The following is a 22,047-nucleotide window of genomic DNA, read 5'->3' on the forward strand; positions in this document are numbered from 1 at the left end:
CTGGGTTTTTACCGGGTCTTTCTTCATGCGTTGGCGACCCGGGTTAAGTCTAAAAGATGCTACATGGGATTTTGCTCTCCGGCTGCATGAAACCAGTTTTAATTGGCCAACACAGGATGCCTGATGCGTGCTAACGACATTATCAGTGTCAGCCGGGGAGGGACATACTCGACACATAAAGGAAACACAGAGCTACTGTATGCAGAGAAGTGTGACAGTGCCAGAGGGTACCAGTAAAGAGACTGCCATTTATAGGCTGGCCCCACCTTTGCATGACCTCATAATTGTGCATCTGCAAACCGTCCAATTAAAATGATGACACTGCCTTAAAAACTGTAAAAAAACAGATCCTGGGTCTGAGCAGGGAAATATTAGGGTTGTATGTCTAAAAGGGGCAATAGCAGCACAGACATAATTTTGTATTTGGATTTGGTATGCGGTTGATAGGTAGACAAAAAATGGTGGACATGAACATGCATACCACCCAAGAGGCACGATTACCGCGAGAATGTCCCGGTTTTCGGGGACATTCCTGCATACCTCCCGCGGCCGGCAGTGTCCCACGGCGAGGGGGGGACTGTTGGGAGTCCCCCTGTCAGCTGCTGAGCAGCGGGGAATAAACACTGTTTCTATTCCCACAGCCAGGGGACTGGGGGCATGGCTAGAGGCTCACAGAGCCTCTCGGTCATGCCCCCATAGTGTCAAGATGGTGGCGTGGCCTCACGGGAGTTGGGAGTTTGAAAGTTGGGAGGTATGCACATGGTTGACAGTCAGCTGGTCGACACAAGCAAAAAAGTCCAAGCTTTCATAAATCTAGGCCATGGAGACACACAAAATCCGGCGTTATAAAGATAATGCAATGATGCAATGAAAGGAAGAGGACATCAGACAAAATAACCTATTTCATCACAAATTAAATCAATGATTATGTAGAAAATGTTATTTACATTAAAGAAAAACTGTAGTCCCCATTACCAACAAATGTAGTCCCCATTTCATTACCATATGGGAATTATGACGAGAGGTATGGAAAGTTTAATATTTAACACATTTTAAAACCCCTTTCCTAAAACTTGCTGTGTGCTAGAGGATTCTCTAACTTGGACTCTTAAAATCATTATTGAAAGCGCAATAAAACATTCCCAAATAAAAACCATTCTTTAGTCAGTGGAACAGACTTTTCATATTTCTACTGCAGTTCACAAAATGTTAACACGTATTGGTTTGGTTTGTAAGGATTACAGACGTGTTTCAGATACTAACTGATCTGATCGCAGTACAAATTTGTTCTCAAAAACCATGCGCACTGCAGGGGGGCAGATGTAATATGTGCAGAGAGAGTTAGGTTTGTGCGGGTTATTTTGTTTCTGTGCAGGGTAAATACTGGCTGCATGATTTTTACACTGCAATTTAGATTTCAGTTTCATCTCACCCCACCCAAATTTAACTCTCTCTGCACATGTTACATCTGCCCCACCTGCAGTGCAAATGGTTTTGCCAATTTTGAGGACAAATTTGGGTACTTGTTTCCTAGCACGGCACCACCGATTTCAATTGTATGAAATCGGGTCGAAAAAAATCGGGTCGATCGCATCGCATGCAATGATGCGACCAAATCGACCCGATTTTTAATTGTACAGCCACCCTCATGGCTCATTACAATGTTAAATGCCCCCACAGACCCGATTTTTATTTGTATACCCACCCTGATGAGTAATTACTATGCCAAATGCCCCGCCACGTTCAACGCCAACACGAAGCGTGGCGAGCACAGCGAGCCCCGCGTGGGGACGCGAGTTACGTGTCCGCTGGCCTCGCTGCGCTCGCCACACTATATAAAATCAACTCCACACCGACGTGGATAGTGGGGGTATGAAAAGATCGGAGGACGTGCACCACCGCCCTTCGCGGGCTCGCCACGCTTCGGGTTGACGTTGACCATGGCGTTAACAATGGGGGGGGCATTTGTCATAATAATTAACCATCAGGGTGGGTATACAATTAAAAATCGGGTCTGGGGGGCATTTAACATTGGGTCCAATGTAAAATCGGGTCTGTCGCGTTGCATCGCATGCCATTATAATGGCATGCGATGCGACCATTATAATGGCATGCGATGCAACCGATTTTTTTAATTGTACGGGAAACATCTTTAAAGCCCGAAAAATCGGGTCGGTCGGGTCTGATCGGGTCCCATCGCATACCTTAAGGTATGGTATGCGATAGGACCCGACGGGCGCCGTGCTAGGAAACAAGTACCCAAATTTGTACTGCGATCAGATCTGAATAAGGGCCAATGTCTGTACAGCTGCTTATCTCAGGCCAGAAGTGTAAAATTCCCCTTTATTTCAGTGTAAAATAGGCTCTCTGTAGTCCAGGTCCCAAGTCTTGAGAAAAGCACCCCTCTTCCCCCAGAGGCCATCATACTGTTGTTGGACAGAGGTGGAAGGACTGCTCCAAGTTTCACCCAGGCTGAATAAAACCATTTTATTATATGCACTCATTATACTTTCGCTGTATACTGTAACTAGAGAAAATGACAATGTTAAACTCTCTGTTCTGCATTATATTTTGACACTTAGTAATACACATATTTACCTGCTGCCCCACAGAAAAAGCCTGGTTGTTGAACTGCTGGATAAATTCTCCAGCCATCCTGTCCGTGTCATAAGGGTTTGAGTCCACACTCTTTTTCTGCAGGAAGTCTATCTCGATGGTCATTGTACCGATGCATTGTTTGGTCTTGTCGAAATTGTAAACCGCAACTAAAGAGGGGACAAGATATACTGTACCAGTGAGTAGTGACAAAGGGAAAGATAGGGGCAATAGAACCAGGACACACCAGAACCGGACAGGCCATAAAAGCAACCTTCCTGTTTGGCCACAAAATAAAGCTCCCACTTAGGGCAGTATTCAATGAGAAAAATTCTCCGTGTTTTATGGAGAATTTGTGCTTTGTTCGCCTTGGACGGAGCATTTTGCTCTCCAAAAGCGAGCAACCCTATTCAATGTGAAATATTCTCCGTCTTTCTAAGTGATTTTCTCCGTCTCTCTCCGTGTAGAAATTCTCCATCTTTTGATGGAGATCTGGAATGTGAACTTTTAAACTAAAAGGTTTTTTTTTTTAATTTTGGTGTCAAAAAATCAGGTTTTTTTTCTGTGAAGGTGCATGTTATTTTTATTCATGTGCTTATAGCACATGAATATATATTTAATTAAAAAAAAAATTATTATTATTTTTTTATTTTTTTTTACACAGTGCAGCCAGCAGGGGGCCGGAGCGCTCGAGCCGCTCATTAGATATTCATATATTCACTGCACCCGATCGTTAATATGCACGATCGGGTGCAGTGAATACTGGGTCCCCCGCTGGCTATAGGGGGGGGGCAGCCTGTGCTGCCTGTGTCCAGGGGAGCCCCCCTACCCTCCACATTCCTCTGGAGCAGCCAGGGAGACTTTAATCTCTCTGGCTGCTTCTGTCCCCCGGCTCCCTGAAAGCTCCCTGCCGCGGGCGTCCGCTGCAGGGGTTAAGACTCGCAGCGAGTCTTAAATACATTGAATAGTGGGAGCAGGAGGCTCCGGAACAGGGAGAATCTCCGCTAAAACACGGAGAGTGCATGGAGATCGAAATAAAACGCTCTCCATGCACGGAGAACTTTCTCATTGAATACTGCCCTTAATCTTACTTAACCTGTTCATTTTAATTATTTAGGAGTTTAAATGATATACGGGCATGATGCATAAACATACATTACAAAAATGTGTTTTAGAATTTTCTATTACCACGTTACAAGGAGAAAGGGCTCTCATGTCTGAAACCAGCATTATTTACAGGTCACTGTAAGACAAATGGAACTTCCATCCTCTAGTGAAGGTTTGTCCAAAACTACACCCCTCCCAACAACTAGTTGGACCATTACAGAATACGGTGAAAGGATGAAAATTTAAATAGTAAATACTAGAAGCAAATAAAGGAGAAGAGTTATACAACTGTTACCTGCATGAAAAACAGGTTTATGAATACACTTGTACAGTCTCTAAAACTCATGCACTGGTCATAAGTGGTCCAACCATTGAGTGGTGTAGCTAGACATTTTTCTCCCCCCTGTCAAAAAATATTCTGGCGCTCCCCCCAAAAAGGGGTGAGGTGATGGACTAAGGGCGCCGTAGTTGCATATGCACGGGATGGGGACCCACTCATTTCATATGCACTGCACTTGGTCCCCGCTCATTAGATATGTACAGGGCGGGACCAGCTCAGGGCTCACTGCTGCCTGAGTCACCTGTCGGTTCAGCCAGCGGCGCCCACCACAGACCCTGCTGGTGCTGCTCCCCCAAGACACCGCATGGTCTGCTACATATGTAGCTATGCCACTCAGTACACTCTGGTATCATAAAGAAGTGGTAAAACTTGTATTGTGGTATTAAATGTAGAACAAAATATAATAACTGGCCACACAGCTATAGCTTTCTCTATTTCCTTATTATATGTGCACATCAGTCCTGTAAAAGCCCATGGGGTGTATTCAATGCCGCGGCCAGCGAGGGTGTTAAACAGCGAGGATTGCAGAAAACCAGCGATCCTCGCTGTTTAACCCCCCGCGCCGGCTGCTCACTCTATTCAACGTTCCGGGGAAATCCTCGCCGTCACAGGACGGCGAGAATTCCCCAAAACAGCGAGACCCTTGGCTAATGCAGAAAAACTCGCTGTATTTAGCCGCGAGTCTCGCTGCTTCTGGAGCCATATACGCCAATTTCCCCTCGCTCAAAAAATGGAGCGAGGGGAAATTGGCGTATGAGGGGGCTGCGTTGAATACTGTCAGGGTGAGTGGAAGCTCTGCTCACTGTCACCACTCGCCCACAGCATTTAATACCCCTACATATGTGGGTTATGGTGTTATGTACTGTTGGGTTAAATTTGTTGGCAGCCAATTCTCCTACCAGTATATTTTTGGATAGTGGGAGGAAACCGGAGTACCCATGCAAGTACGGGGAAAATATACAAAATACGCACAGTTAAGGCCATGATGGGAATTGAACCCATGTCCTCAGTGCTGTGAGGCAGTAATGCTAACCATTACACCCTCCGTGCTACCCCAATCTTAACATATAATTAGATATTTTACTTTGGTGACATACAATAGCATATAGAGATTTTCTGGATACATAACATAGTAAAATAAATAGCAGATACAGGGCATATTCCACCGTATGCAGAGATGTATGCATCTGGTGATGCTCCTGCCCCTTCTCCAGGTATATAAAGTGCGAATTTACCAGAGAGATTTGTTTGCTCCAGATTAATAGTCTCTCTGTATAAACCATCTGGCCTGGGTAGCAGGGATTATGGCCCAATTGCTTTTATGGGGACATCATTATGCAGATCATTTTAGGTTTTGGATTGATATAAAAATAAAAATAGCTTTTTAATCTAATTTATATACAACGTCTAGGTAATTTCTATTGCAGTTTACTAGGGCTACTGATACTTTCCTCAAATACCCCCTGTGTGTTCGCCTAGGTTGTTAGTCACCATAAGTGTGCACTTGCACCTATACTAAACTAGGTGAAGAAGATATGCCTGGAAAACATGTATTTACACTTAGGTTTAGTGCTCCATGGCCAGCAGTTAATGCAACGTGCCTTAACTGAAACAGAGAACACTATGTTGCCACTCATTAATGCAAACTACATATGAATGATCAGTTCCAGAGAGTGGTGTGAAAACATGCAACTCAAGATGTGATCTGCAAAAGGCATACATTCATCTCCAGAAAGGCCCTGTGAAGCAGAGTCAATCTTTTATATATGATTTTTTTTTTTTATGTAAAATGTGCTCTCCCAATTGAAAAATGCGCCCTGCCCAGTGGTCAGCACTCTGCCCTAAAAAAATAAAATCCTAGAGTAAATGCTAAATAACATTATTAGTGGAACTTGTGAGGGATAGGTCATACCAAACTAACTTAAATTAGCTCTATGAGAAATACAGGAACTGGGTCTAGGAAAAAAAAAAAACTTTGTACTTAGGTCAAAAATTGACTGGAAAAGGGAACAGAGTTGTAAATGAAACACACTGAACTTGGGTTGAAGTTTTAAGTTGTGTACCTTAAGGTTCTGAGCTGGTGCCTCTTTTTTAAGATATTTATTAATGACCTAGGTCAGGGGTGGGCAAAAATTTATAGGCAATGAGCCAAAAAATATGTTATGGTAAGACAAAAAGCCGATATCACCCAAGAAAAATTTGTGAGACCCAACTCCCACAAGGCCATGCACCATTTTTAAATGGGTTGTGGCCTAGTACATTTATGCTATATAAAAATATCTTGTGACACATTCAATGTATTTATAACACCTTGTGAAACATTTCTTTTAATCTTAGCAACCCATTTAAGCACTGCAAAATGCTAAATGAGACATTACTATATAATTCTCACAGCACTCAATTGCATGGCTAAGCCTACATCTGAATTAGGGCGGGATGTATTAATATAAATCGCCACCCCTCGCCGCCCAGCTGCCAGCACATATGTACTAACATATGCGGCTGGCATTGCGGTGCGGTGACGGAGGCCCCCCGCGATACCTGTAATGTGGTGTGCGGGGGGTCTCAGTCACCTCCCTGGTGCCTCCTCCTCCCCTCATGCTGGGACAGCTCAGTGTGGCTGTCCCCGGCGCCTCCTCCTCCCCCCTGCAGCCGGAAGGACGTCCGGCTGCCTTGCTAGAAGGAGGAGAAGTTTACCTTCCGGGTCCAGGAGGACCTGCAGCAAGGTAAGCCAGAGGGAGGGGGAGAGGGGGTTGGCAGAGGTGGTGGGTTTGCGGCGGAGGTGGCGAAAAGAAGCCCATAGGTTTCTATAGGGTATCGCCACCTAAAGGTGGTGATATCCTGCTATGCGGTGGCCGTGGATTTATACATTAGGAAATGGGGTAAAACCCCCTGAAAACGGGGGTTTAACGCATTTTTAGCTTAGTACATCCCACCCTTAGTCCCCACCACTAGTGACTAAAGAAGCTGGTCCAATAGGATGAAGCACTGGAGACAGCAGCATGAACACACCACTGAGGAGATGAAATAAAGATGGCCACTAAAAACAACCTCTCTGGCATCTCCTTTTGTCATTTCATACAAGCAAGAGGGCTGGGTTTGCCATGGTTGGAAAGGCAAAACCAGCTATCCAGTCTCACCAGATTTCCATGAGTTGTCCAACTGCCTGAATGTGGAGGGGGAGCTTAGCTGTTAAAAAGAGGTGACAGTTACTGCTAGCAGAAAACTCAGTGGCGTGTCAGTATGGCGGGGGAGCAGGTGGAAGAGCTGACAGCCATGGGTAACAGAGGGCTGACCTAGGCTAGTCTAGTGAGTCCACTTTTCACATAACATTAAACCTTGAACGGTAAAAAAATCAGATAAGGATGTAGTACCTCTACAGAGCAACTTAAATACACTGAAGGATTGGGCAGAAAAATGGAAGATGAGGTTTAATATACATAAATGTAATGCTATGTAATCTGGGACCAGTAACAAGCTTGCAATCTATAAATAAATAGGGTAAAAATATGGGAATTTTTAATGGAGAAATATTTGGGGGTACTCATTGACAGCATACTTAGCTGCAGTGCTCAATGTCAAGGAGCTAGATCCAAGACAAATAATGAATTAGTATGCATATAAAAGGGGCATAGAGGCAAGGGACGACAGCGTAATCATGCTATTGTAGAAGTCATTGGTACGGCCTCATCTAGAATACACTGCACAATTCTGGGCACCACTTCATAAAAAAAGACATCTTGGAACTTGAAAAGGTTCATAGAAGAGTAACAAAAATGATTAAGGGTTTAGAGTCATTGGGTTATGAGGAAACGCTAGCCATGTTAGAAATGTATAAATTAAGAAAAGGCATCTAAGTAGAGATAAGATTAATTTATACAAATACATTAAGGGTACAGAAATACAAAAACGCCTGTGATTGAATACTGATTTGATTGAATATTTCTTGCTGGTGATAAATCTAATGTTGCATGACAGACGTACTTTCCTTAGTTTCCTTCCGCTTTAAATATGTTTATTGATTTTAAATTTTTGTGGTCACACATAGAAAAATGCAATCGAAACAAAGCAATATAAGAATGGCAACATTAGGAAATTACAATGAGTTATGGGAAATGGGGGGGACATGAACTCCCATTGGGTAACACATATAAGGAGGAGGGACATAGGGGTAACATCTCCAGTCCAGACGCATCTAATAGACAAATCACTAAAATATAATAAAATATAACAACTCTAAATAAAACCATAGGATAATTATGATGCTGTGGTTAGGGATAATTGGATAAGTGGATTTTAAATACTTACAAAATAAAATAAAGGCAATTAAACTGATTTAAAAGTACACCCGGTAAATCATAGCACCTATTAAATTATCTTCCTGCATTCTGCAGCAGTTTTATAGAAACATATGTTACCCACAAACTCTCAACAGACTCCTCATGAATGCTGCCATCTGTCTTATTAGGACTTAAGGCAGCAAATGGTTATACAAGTGCCCAGAAAGTAATTTATTCACAAAGGAGACAGATTGATTTGACTTCCATGCAAGACCCAGTTTATGAACCATCAGCTGATTGCAAACCGTTGTTTGGATTACAAATTATAATCCACAACCCATATCTCCCTCATTCACATGGAACAATTTCTAATTTCCATGGAATTTTAAGCATATGTCCAAATTCAAACGATTGTCTTCCATTAAATATGATTAGAAAATACATGTTGAGAGCTGTGAAACTACATTTAATTTGGTTCTTTGAGCCAGGCATCTGATGTCATCTCTTCATTAAAATGTAGACTTCCTCACAGAGTTGGTCATTAATGTCTGGAGGCATCAATTTCCTCCAGCCTGGGCACCTCATGTCAGGGATGGGGAAAGCAGAGCTACAGTGATAACAGCAAGGAAAGGAGAGCTACAGTGGTAACAGCGGGGGAAAACAGTGCTACAGTGGTAACATCGGGGGAAAACAGAGCTACAGTGGTGGCAGCGGGGGAAAACAGAGCTACAGTGGTGGCAGCAGAGGAAAGCAGACCTACAGTGGTGACAGTGGGGGAAAGCAAAGCTACAGGGGTGACAAATGGGGAAAGAAGAGGTACAGCGGTGACAGCGGGGGGAAAGCAGAGCTACAGTGGTGGCAGCGGAGGAAAGCAGAGCTACAGTGGTGGCAGCGGAGGAAAGCAGAGCTACAGTGGTGGCAGCGGAGGAAAGCAGAGCTACAGTGGTGGCAGCGGAGGAAAGCAGAGCTGCAGTGGTGGCAGCGGAGGAAAGCAGAGCTGCAGTGGTGGCAGCGGAGGAAAGCAGAGCTGCAGTGGTGGCAGCGGAGGAAAGCAGAGCTGCAGTGGTGACATAAGGGGAATGCAGAGCTGCAGTGGTGACATAAGGGGAATGCAGAGCTGCAGTGGTGACATAAGGGGTACTTAGCTCTAGTGGTTTTGGTCAGGTATTTTCCAAGGTGTAAATATAGGAAAAAATCGGGGCCCCGATGTCCTTTCCGCTTCCAATAAGAGCCAGTCCCCAACACTGCAATGGTAACAGAAGAGTCCCCACCAACGCGTTTCGATCTGTTTATAGATCTTTGTCAAGGTGTGCAGGTACTCTTCTGTTGTGGGTTTATATAGCACACTAATTGGCTAATGTGTGACAGCTGTAATATACAATGTATACATAATATGATCCTCATATAGGTAGCATGTCCTAGTAATTTTAATCTCAAAACCCTCATTCCGGGAGGACATAACCAAGATTTCTATAAACAGATCGAAACGCGTTGGTGGGGACTCTTTTGTTACCATTGCAGTGTTGGGGACTGGCTCTTATTGGAAGCGGAAAGGACATCGGGGCCCCGATTTTTTCCTATATTTATACCTTGGAAAATACCTGACCAAAACCACTAGAGCTAAGTACCCCCATCATATATTTTTTATCGATGTTCATTTGTGCATTCTATGAATAAAAACTACTTTTAAAGATTTACTCCAGCACTTCCTTCTTGCTCTAGAGAATTTATTGGGAGCAAAAGAGTGGAGTGGAGAGAGATAAAAGACCCCTATGATATGCTGTTTTTCCAGTGATCCACTGTGAGTAGATGGTATAGGAGGGCAACCTCCGCATTCTAAAACCACATATCGGTGGTCAACTCATTTGTATTATACCTGAAAGTCACATGATACAAACCTTTGAATACCCCTTTCAATATTGCACGAGGATACGTGTATTGTGTTCCCTTATTTCTTTCATGTAACCCGAGGAGAGAAGTAATACATGAGAAAAGAGGACACCATAAAAGATATCCAGAGGGGAGTAAGAAATTATTTGCTTTATTTCTAAAAAGCGCCTACTGTCAGTGACACTGAGATTAACCTTTTTTCCTTCTGCATTTTCCTAGGGGTGTGGTGACATCCCTCTAATATCTTTTTGACAACAGGCTGCTATTTTTTAGCGCGGACATTTATATATCCTATTTTTTCCAATAGTGACATAAGGGGAATGCAGCAACAAAAGTACAAGATTATAAAACAACAATTCTGTTGATCCTAAATGAAAAATTAAAACATTTTCTGACATAATATTTCTTTGAAAGCAAGTGACAAAAAGAAAAATCTAAGCAAGCTAATGTTTTTTTAACATTATTTGGCACTGCTGGTGATTACTTTTAATACGCAGTACCACAGCACCATATCATGATAACAAAAATCAAGTGTGCTTTTAAAATATAAATAAAAATAAAATTGATAAAATTAAGCAATCCTTAAGGGGCATACACACGTAAAGATCTGTGCTAAGCAATTTTGCTGGTGTCAAGAACTCCCATGGAGAGCACATAAGGGACATACACACGGAGCAAATTTGTGCTATTTTCTAAGCAATCTGACTAGATTGCTTAGAAAGTAAGCACATATCTCTCTGTGTGTATGCTCCATCTCAGGGTATACACACGGAGAGATCTGTGCTTACTTTCTAAGCAATCTAGTCAGATTGCTTAGAAGATCGCACAAAATTGCTCCGTGTGTATGCACCTTTACTTCTAAACTGTTTGCACTGCCTGGTAAAGAGATGGAAGCATGCACTCTACACACCACAAATATAATAAATCAGCAGTAAGCCCAATAACAATATACACCATTGCACAGTGAAGAGCAGTGATGGAAATAGCATAATCTACTGCCAAATGTTCCCAGCTGAATAGTCATCCAGTCACCATACAATGCCCTGAAGAGAGTCTCTTCCTCAATGGTTAATGATTACACTCTTCTCTAGCGCTGGCTAACAGGCTAATAAAATATGAGCATTAAGCCAAGGGAGCGGGGGCATCAGAGAGGGGTTATTTATAGTACACAGAGGCATACTTAATTCCCCAATGCCTCAATTATTCATTGCAAAGCCGGAAACTACCTTCTGGTTCGGTAAGGCAAACAGCACAGGATTAATAAAGGGGAGGTGGGGGAGAACCAATTAATTTGTTGCATGTCAAATCAGAGTAATGGAGGAGATATGACATGAGACAAATGTAGATCAGAAAGCTGTACATATAATAAATGTTTTGCTTTATTTGATTAAGAAACACACACACACACATTAAATACATAAAAGTCTCATCCTACATTTTGACTGGCTGTAAATACCCTGTTTGTTGTATCACTGTCTCCTTTGTAAAGCGCAACGGAATATGCTGCACTATATAAGAAAGTGTTAATTAATAAATAAATACATTTAAAAAGATGTTAAGAGTTCAAACACTCTGTTAAAAAAAAAAGATGTCCAGCATCAAATGACTATTAGGGGTAAGCCTTGAAGAGTGATAAAAGCACCAATCAGCTCATAACTCATTTTTCAAACACAGGCTATGACATGGCGGTTAGAAGCTCATTGGTAGGTACTTTTTCTCTCTCCAGAGTTTAGTACACCCCCCTCACCATGTGTTATCAAAGGCAGATAGTGTAAAGCAGGCATGTCCAACCTGCTGCCCTCCAGATGTTGTGGAACTACACATCCCAGCATGCCTTGACATAGTATTGCTATAAGGGGAATGCTAAAACTATTGCAAGGCATGCTGGGATGTGTAGTTTAACAACAGCTGGAGGGCCGCAGGTTGGACAGGTCTGGTGTAAAGGTTAGCATTGCTGCCTCACAGCGCTGAGGTCATGGGTTCAATTCCCACCATGGCCCTAACTGTGTGGAGTTTGTATATTCTCCCCATACTTGCATGGGTTTACTCCGGGTACTTCGGTTTCCTCCTACAATCCAAAATATACATCTAGGTTCATTGGTTCTCATCAAAATTAACCCTAGAATGAATGTGTGTGCGCATCTACATGTTGTAGGGAATTTAGATTGTAAGCTCCATTGGTGCAGGATCTCTCTGTAAAGCACTGCGGAATATGGGTGCACTATAGAAATAACTGATAATAAAAAAATACATAATGTGCCCAAATAAAAACCACATAATTGAATGAAGGAATTAGTTTTTTTTATTTTATGACATGCAGAGTACTTGCAGCACATATATATATTTAATCTGAGGAACTAAAATAATGGCAAAGTTAAATCAGTGGTTCTCAACCTTAAGGTGCCCATACACGAACCAATTACCCGGTACTTTTTGTGCTAAAATAGCATCGTTGTGCATGCGTTGTGCATGCGATGCGATGCTATTTTAGCACAAAAAGTACCTGGTAATTGGTACGTATATGGGCAGCTTTAGTCCTCAAGTACCCCCAATAGTGCACGTTTTCCATGTCTCCACACATAATCACAAGTGACATAATTAGCTCCACCTGTGGAACTTTTAAAATATGTCAGTGAGTAATGAGTGCACCTGCTGGGTGACCTAGAAAACGTGTTGGGGGTACTTGAGGACCTAGGTTGGGAACCACTGCTTTAAGTAAAGTTCAGTGTGTAAAATCAACACTGTAATATATGCCGTAGACTGTCTTCCCTCTCCATAAATTATATAATCTTTTGATGGATGAAAGATTGAAGATATTTATGAATATATTCCTGGCAACAATTCAAATTTATTTGAACATTTAAAAAAATATGTAAAAAATGAATTGAAAAAAAATGCTGAGTTTACCTCACTGAGGGGTACAGGTATGAAGCAGTGATAAAGTACAGGGGAGAAGTGATAAAGTACCAGGCACTTTATCACTTCTCCTCTCTTATCGCTGCTTCATACATCTACCCCTCAATGCCACTGCTCAGTGGCGTAGCTACAGGGGTCGCAGCGGTCGCACCTGCGACCGGGCCCCTGAGCTAGGGGGGCCCAGCCCCCGCCACTGTCCGGCCTGGTTACTCAGAGGTCATACCTCCGCTCCGAGTCCTCATCTCAGCTCTCACTAGGCTGCCGGCAGCACTGCAATAGCTGCCGGTGCGCCTATGTTTCCGGCCACCAGCCCGTCAGCTACGGCTGCCCCTGCCTTCCCCTGCACACAAAGACAGACGCTAGAAGTCATAATTCACCTCTAGCGTCTGACAGGAAGCGCAGCTCTGCACTTCCTGGTAACGCGGCTGCAGAGCTGTGCTCCCTGTCAGAGACGCTGGAAGTGAAAAATGACTCTAGCGTCTGTCTCTCTCTGCGCAGGGTAAGGCAGGGGCAGCAACAGCAGCGTACGGGCGGGTGGCTGGGGTGGGCACATACGTATTAACCCCTTGGCAACGAGCTAGAACCCCTGGCAACGGGAATAAACCCCCCCTGGCAACGAGCATTAACCCCTGATAAAAAAAAATTTAACCACTTGGCAGCATCCAATAACCCCTGGCAACACATAATAACCCCTTGGCAACGAGCAAGAACCCATGGCAACGGACATTAACCCCCCTTGGCAATGATGTATTAAAATATAAACAGACCGAGATTTTAATTTTGTTGTATGTAGGGGGGCCCCAAGATGACCTTTCGCACCAGGGCCCATGAACCCTTAGCTACGCCCCTGTCACTGCTCATGTTTTGTGTAATAAAGTTTTTAGCAAGGTTTTTCCATCATACTATAACATTTCGCCTATGCGGGTTGTGTACAGCTGGAAGTGTATGAAAGAGAATGCATTTCTACACAGACCTTAGGGCAGTGATGGCTAACCTTGACACTCCAGCTTTTATTGAACTACACATCCCAGCATACCCTGCATCAGTTTTAGCATAGCCAGATAGTATAACTGTAGCAAGGCATTCTGGGATGTGTAGGTCAACAACAGCTGGAGTGTCAAGGTTAGTCAACACTGCCTTAGGGAGTACAAAGGGCTTTGGTTTATATGCCTGGCAGCAATGAATCTAGAAATTGTATTCAAATGTTTACATCTGCACAGAATGAATGTTTATGTTCTTGTGTGACATGACAGCAATACTCGGAAAATAGCTCATTTTAGAAACATTATGCAGAGAATGCGAAGGATTTAGTTTAGCATGTGACAAGCTCCACTGCAAGATAGGTGATAAGTGGACAACAATCTACTGCTGTCGTTTTTATTCCATAACCCTAATCCTAGAGAAAATGGTTTCTATGTATTACATAGTCATTTTATCACTAAAACAAGTACCATGTAGAAAAAAAAAAAAAAAAGGGTTTTATTATGTCCCAATAAATGGTAGCATCGCTATTCACTTTTAACAGCAATGTGAGAAGTATTCTCAGAACAAATTATTAATGAAAGAATGCCAGGAAAGCACTTGCAATGAGAGATTGTCCTGGGAATGACAGACCCCCACTTAATTCCCAAGTTCAAACATTTGTGCCTTTAATACACAGGTGTTTTTGCATGATTTAAAGCTTGATGAATCACTCATTATTTGGGCAGTGCGGAGGGTGTAATGGTTGGCATTACTGACTCACAGCACTGAGATCATGGGTTTGATTCCCACTAATTGGCCCTAACTGTGCGGAGTTTGTATATTCTCCCGTACTTGCGTGGGTTTCCTACGGTTTCCTCCCACAATCCAAAAATATACTGGTAGGCTAATTGGCTCCCAACAAAAATTAACCCTAGAATGTCTGTGTGCGCATGTACATGTGGTAGGGAATATAGATTGTAAGCTCCACTGGGACAGGGACTGATGTGAATGTTCAAATATTCTCTGTAAAGCTGTGGAATCTGTGTGTGTTAAACTGTTAAATAATTATATTTGATCACTAATACGTTAATATTTGTTTACCTTCCACATCCTGTCCGATGGAGAGGCCAGCCCATTTTCTCTACAGAGGAGACAAATAATGTTCACATATTTTATCAGATTCTATCTTTTATCTTCTAGAAGGTGCTAAATAAATACAGTAATTACAATGCAAATGGTTGCTATAGGCCACATCTTATCTTCAATACAACTCCCATTTTAGAAAATTCAGGGACGGATTAAGGTCCGTGGGGGCCCTGGGCAACAAATTTGTGTTATTCTCTCACCACACCCAAATGGATGGTAGGGCATGAAATATCGCCTATCGGCACAAAAAAATAAATAAATGAAAAACCCCATGTCAACCTGATGCTTGTGTGGAACTAAATGAGTCTTACCTGAGGAAGGCTGAAAGCAATATTCCCTGGTAGCACAGTATGATGGGTCTTTATGGTGAAGATATACCGATGGTTTGGTGAGGTCCTCACATGTACATGTCTACAGGCAAAAGAACGAGCGTGTGAATTTCAAATGCCAGCCATAAAGTCATTTATAGAAGTGTAATGCTGCAACAAAATGCTTTTATGCAAGTTTATGTGTGTATTTTGCACTCAAATGTATGGTGCTTGTGGAACAAAATAGAGGCATCAACTGAAGTGCAAAATTTTGCACCTTCTGGTTGGAGGAGCCAGTGGGACCTCTCAACACACATGAATGCATCAAATTATGCATGCATATGACAAAATTATTCAAGAGGTTGACTGGTGAATTTAGGGGACTTTCAAATGTAATATACTATACAAAATGCATTTTTTAAGGACATTTAAAAAAACAAAAAACATTTTAGTAAGCAATATGACGAAGTATGCGCTATGACGTATATCTGGGAAACAGATAAGATGAATCTGCAACCAAAGTGAGCCATTGCTGCCCTTGTAGATACATGTATATGTCCTACCACGTGTCTGCTACAGAGCAGGACATCTGCCCCTCAGTGACAAATTTGCATTATTTGTGTCATCATTTCAATACATCTATATAAGATAATTACTGGATAGCTATAGTGTTACACAATATACTTTAGCAATGCCACTGTGGAAGCAGGAAATGCGTATGTTTGGAGGATGCCAGCAATGCCACTGTGGAAGCAGCAAACTGAGCACCTGAAATCTTCTGTATTGTATTTGTCACTATGAGCAATTGCAGGTCCAGGACAAGGCTGGTGACAAAGGGGGAGATTCTCTAAGCTAAAAATGCGGTAAACACCCCGTTATCGGGTTTTCACCGCATTTTGGGATGCTGTAAGCATCCCCCGCCGGGTGGCGGTGCCCCATAGAAGCCTATGGGCTTCTATCGCAACCCCCCGCCGCCCAGCATCGCGCCCCCCCCCCTCACCTGTGTCCGGGCAGCACAGAGCTGCGCCGGGACCTGTGACCTCCTCCTTCCTGCATTTATCCTCTTCCAGGTGCAGGGAGGAGGAGAGCCCGATGCAGCAGCAGCAGCGCCGGGTAAGGGAGGGAGGGGAGAGCCATCGGGTCCCCATGGGACCCGCTGACTCTATCGCAAAGGACAGCTCGTAACGCAAGAGCTGTCCTTTGCCATAATTATCGCATATGTTACTGCATATGCGATAAATAGGAATGCGAAGTGCGGCGGTATGGGGGCGAGGATGATACAGCATCCCGCCCAAAGACCTTAATGTAATCCACCCATGTATTTTAAAGAGAAAATAAATGCAATGGGCTGGAAACCTGCTTCTTTCACTTTTAGAGGAATCCTACCATTGTTCTCAGTTTCTGAGAGGAATTATCACCTTGATAAGTAAAAATCTCACATGGTTTCCCACTTGCAAAAGTGTAACTTTTTGTGAGAGTGCTCTCCTCAAGATGAGAATGTACAATTGCTTTTTAAGAAAAGATGTGAGAGGGGTTGCTGGTGCCCTATGTTCTGGAAACCTCCATAATTATCTTGCATTGTTAATAACACAGTGTGTTCTGTATTTGTTCTATTTTCTACGATGCCAGCTGAAGGCAAGATCAGCTACACTGTATGCTGCCCGTCCTGTAATAAATCAGTCACAAAATCATGCAAGCCTAGAGATTAGGTGATGGGCCCCATACATCAGCAATCACAAATAATTGCTTCTAAAAGCCCCCATACACTATGCGATTTGGGCACGATTTTGCCCGATTCAGATGAATCGGGCCATAAAATCGGCCCAAATCGCATATGGAGAAATGCCCTCCGACCCGATGCGCGGCCCCGTGCGCATCGGATCGGAGTCGGGAGGTCGGACGGGCTGCACATAAGATTTTCTAAATCTTATGTGCTGCCCGGAGCCATGCAGGGACTGCAGCTGGCGGGGGGACCTACCCGAGCCGGCCGGAGGGATCAGGGGAGCGGCGCAGGGAGCCCGGCAGAGGAGGAGAAGAAGCTGCCATCAGCGGGAGCAGGGGGGGCGGCGCAGAGTACCAGAGAGCCGGGCAGGAGAAGACGCTGCAGCGGCAGAGAGAGGTCTCAGCCAATCAATGGCTTCCTATGCGTTTGTATCGGCTTTTTTTTTTTTTTTTTTTAAGTGTTCTGCTCCCGAGTCCCGCCGCTGCCTGGCACTGGCAGCGTCTTCTCCTGCCCGGCTCTCTGGTACTCTGCGCCGCCCCCCCCCCCCCCCTGCTCCCGCTGACGGCAGTGGCTTCTTGAACGGCTCCCTGCGCCCCAGCCCGGCCAACTAAGTGCTCCGGGACCCGCCGCCCGCCCCACTGCTCATCCTGATCACCGGCGCCCCCCTGCTCCTCACCGCCCGCTGCAGCTCCCCGTTACATGTGGTAAATCGCAAGAGATTTATCACATGTAAAATTTGGTTATTCAAGTGACAAATTGTATGTGAGCCTCCCGGGGAGCTGCCGGGCGGCTCACAGGAGAATTGGGTCCGACTTGTCCTAAGGACAAGTCCTAAGGACAAGTCGGCCTAATGTATGGGGGCCTTGAGATCTGGTGATTTTTTTCCCCAGATAAAGGGTTTCTTCAATCTATTTGACTTGCCCACACACTACAGATTTGTTTCAGTGATCGGCAGATTTTTCCTGTTATGGGCCCCATACATCAGCAATTAATTGTGACAATCCTCCGTTCTGGAGAGGATTGCCACAATTAACCTTTAATGTGTGGGCTCCCCCTTTTGGCGATCCCAATCAAAAATGAATAGGGATCGCCAATCAATTGCTGAATCAGATTTTTAAACATGTTTAAAAATCTGGTTTTATTGGAGTTTCATTTTTGTATGTGTGGGCATTCTAACAGGAAAAATCTGCCGATCACTGAAACAAATCTGTAATGTGTGGGCAAGTCAAATAGATTGTAGAAACCATTTATCTGGCCAAAAAAATCTGTGGATCTGGAAAACCATTCATTGTGATTGCTGATGTATGGGGCCCATAACAGGAAAAATATCCAGATCACTAAAACAAATCTGTAATGTGTGGGCAAGTCAAATAGATTGAAGAAACCATTTATCAGGGGGGGGGGGGGGGAAGAATCACTGGATCTGCGAAGCAATTAATTGTGTTTGCTGATGTATGGGGGCCATTAGAATGCCCACACATACAAAAATTCAACTCCAATAAAACCAGATTTTTAAACATGTTTAAAACTCTGATTCAGCAATCGATTGGTGATCCCTATTATTTTTTTATTGGGATTGCCAAAAGGTGGAGCCCACACATTAAAGATTAATTGTGACAATCATCTCCAGAACGGAGGATTGTCACAATTAATTGATGATGTATGGGGCCCATAACCCTAATAAACATTTGTATCAAAACTGTATCACACTATTACCTTCAGTCACTTAAGTGGTGTGCCAATTCTGTTTTACAATACAAGTGCGTCTTCATTCTTCACCCTTTTTGCTGAAAAACTAAGTTGTACTGAGGAATGTTTGAGCTGTGCTAAACCACAATGATTTGTAATTGCAATACCAAGCCCAGCACTCCACATGTTTAGCACCTTGAAATAATCTTGATCAGTGGCATGTAGAAGGTACCACTACCTGCCACACACTTTTTTTGGTCTCCCGATCGTGATGTTGAGGTCTTTGCTCCAGTTCATGGTACAGAGCCTTCATTCATCTGATTTACAGCTATATATAATGATGTATGTTGTGTATTAGGTCTGTACTGCAGAATTATGGTAATTTCTAGTTGTCAGGTTATACTGAAGAAAAGATAAATACTGAAAGTTTTAGAGTACTAGGTCCATATAGAGAATGTAAAATAATTTGAGTTTATGATAATTTCACCTATCATTATGAGGTGGACAGGTTGTAGATGACTTTTTTAAACTGTTAAATTAATCATATATATATATATATATATATATATATATATATATATATATATATATATATATATATATATGTGTATGTATGTATATGCGGCAGGTCGGTCGGCACTCTGGCTGGTGTTGGAATGGACCGTGGTGCCTTCCACAGGGTAAATAGATATCTTCAGAACAAAGGAGGCGGCACTAACGGATTTTGTAAACAATAAACGTGTATTAAAAATACATTACAAAAACGTGTCACATGTAATCTGCATAAATTAAGTCACATGTAACACATGCCAACAGAGGTTGCAGACAGCTACAGCAAATAGAATGCTTAGCAAGCCCGTTGTACAACTAAACATGCAATGGCATCTGCAAAACAGAACCACAGGGGACAGCACCTATAGAACTCGCCTCGGCTGTATATCTCCTGCACAAGGGAATATGTATGATGTCTTAGGTTTCATAATTCACTTGCTGATTACAATTAAGAAGGGACAGGTCTTAACATCAAATTCATTCAGAAAGATATGCTCTATATACATTGGCACAACGGAAGAAGACAAAAAAGCAACACATTCATTTAGGTAGCTATACTTACTGCCCGGACTGAAAATCCTTTTCATTCACAACGGCGCAGTTGGACAGAGAAAGCTCATCTGTAGGACATCTGGCTGCTTGCATAGACTGTGGGGAACAGCGATTTTGTTAGATATAACATAACAAGAAGATGATAATAATTATCTATGTGCAATGCATACTCAGGAGACAGGCAACATAAACCATTGGCACAGGGAATATTTTATTTTTCTTGTAAACATGTTTATTTTATTTCTGATTCTTGCCCAGAGTGATCACTGCTGGCAATGTCTCAGTAATCTGACAAAGCTTCAACACACAGGAAAATAACATTTTACAATACAATACAAATTCTATACAATGTAATTTATAGATTCTGAGAGGAGTGAAGATGGTAGCATGGTACTTGTGTACTATCACGGCTCCCATCTCATCTCATCTCATTGCATACCATAAGGCTTAAGATGGTATGCAATGAGATGAGATGTGCTGCGATGGGACCCGATCTTATACAATTTAAAATTGTATACCATTGTACATGGCATACGATGAGATGAGATTTTAAATTGTATAAGCACACTAATGGGTGCTTTCAAGGTCAATTGGCCCCCCTATAAGATTTTTAATTGTATAATCACCCTAATGGGTGCTTACAATGTTAAATGCACCCCCACGCCACCCCCACTATCAACGCCAACCCGAAGCGTGGCGAGCGCAGAGGACCGCGAGGGGCGGCGGCACGCGTCCTCTGACCTTTTCATACCCCCACTATCCATGTCAGCGTGGAGTTGATTTTATATAGTGTGGCGAGCGCAGCGAGCCACCGAGCCCGAAGAGTGGCGAGCCCCGCGAGGGGACGCGTAATACATGTAAAGTATTACGCGTCCCCTCGCTGCGCTTGCCACACTATATAGAATCAGCTCCACGCCGACATGGATATTGGGGGTATGAAAAGGTCGGAGGACGCGTACCGCCGCCCCTTGCGGGCTCGCTGCGCTCGCCACACTTCGGGTTGGCGTTGATAGTGGGGGTGCATTTAACATTGTAAGCACCCATTAGGGTGCTTATACAATTAAAAATCTTACAGGGGGGCCAATTGACCTTGAAAGCACCCATTAGTGTGCTTATACAATTTAAAATCTCATCTCATCTCATCGTATGCCATTGTATGCCATATACAATGGTATACAATTTTAAATTGTATAAGATCCCATAAGATGGAAATCGTGGGAGCCGTGATAATACAGAAGTACCGGCAGCATTTTAGTAAAGGTGTCTGTCATACTCATAAGGCTAGTATTTACTAAGCCTTGGATAAAGAGGTAGATGTATGAAGCAGTGATAAGGGAAGAGAAGTGAGCCAGAGAAGAAATGGCCCATGGCAACCAATATTTGCATAATATTAAATTATACAGAGTAGCTGATTGGCTGGTACTAAGGGGAAGATGTATGAAGCAGTGATAAGGGTTGCAACCAATCAGCTTCTAATGCACCCCATACACTTGTGAGATATAAGGTACAATCATGCAATTTCATCAAATCACATGGATCGCACGCCAATCACATGACACCAGACGCCATGCACGTTGGTCGAATACTGCATCTCAAGATATTATGTACTACACATAATATGTATCCTATCGCATGTGGTTTTAAACACATGCGATTTATCGCAATGCGATGTGGGATCTGCCATTTTATATACCCCCAGATAGTCCAGCACTCATTCCATCACCCGATTTCAAGTCGCAAGAGGCATGTGATTTATCACATGATTGTATGCACATGGGGGAGCATCAAAGGAAATCGCAGTGCGACATCACATCGCATACGATCGAAAAAAATTTGCAGCTTCATGTTTCCATGAGTGATAAATCGATCACATTTTAATTAAACAAATTAAACATTAGTTCAATCGTATTTTTTTTATTAAGAATTCTCCACAATTGTTTTTCTTTCCATTGCATACTATAAAAGGTTAATTCAGACATAAGTTGT

General features: G+C 43.1%; 1 protein-coding gene across 1 annotated transcript in view; it reads right to left on the reverse strand.

The window, feature by feature from the left end:
- NSF (N-ethylmaleimide sensitive factor, vesicle fusing ATPase) overlaps nucleotides 1–22,047 on the reverse strand; it is an 80,188-nt gene that overhangs the window by 29,083 nt on the left and 29,058 nt on the right. Inside the window, exons 2-5 of the mRNA XM_083146933.1 lie at nucleotides 20,072–20,157; nucleotides 15,549–15,648; nucleotides 15,193–15,232; nucleotides 2,599–2,765 (exon numbers count right to left, since the gene is read on the reverse strand). Coding sequence (XP_083003059.1) covers nucleotides 2,599–2,765; nucleotides 15,193–15,232; nucleotides 15,549–15,648; nucleotides 20,072–20,157 — 393 coding nt within the window. The remainder of the gene's footprint in view (nucleotides 1–2,598; nucleotides 2,766–15,192; nucleotides 15,233–15,548; nucleotides 15,649–20,071; nucleotides 20,158–22,047) is intronic.

Source organism: Crinia signifera, chromosome 6 (genome assembly GCF_055691185.1).
Source record: "Crinia signifera chromosome 6, ASM5569118v1, whole genome shotgun sequence".
In the NCBI taxonomy this organism is placed as follows: domain Eukaryota; kingdom Metazoa; phylum Chordata; class Amphibia; order Anura; family Myobatrachidae; genus Crinia; species Crinia signifera.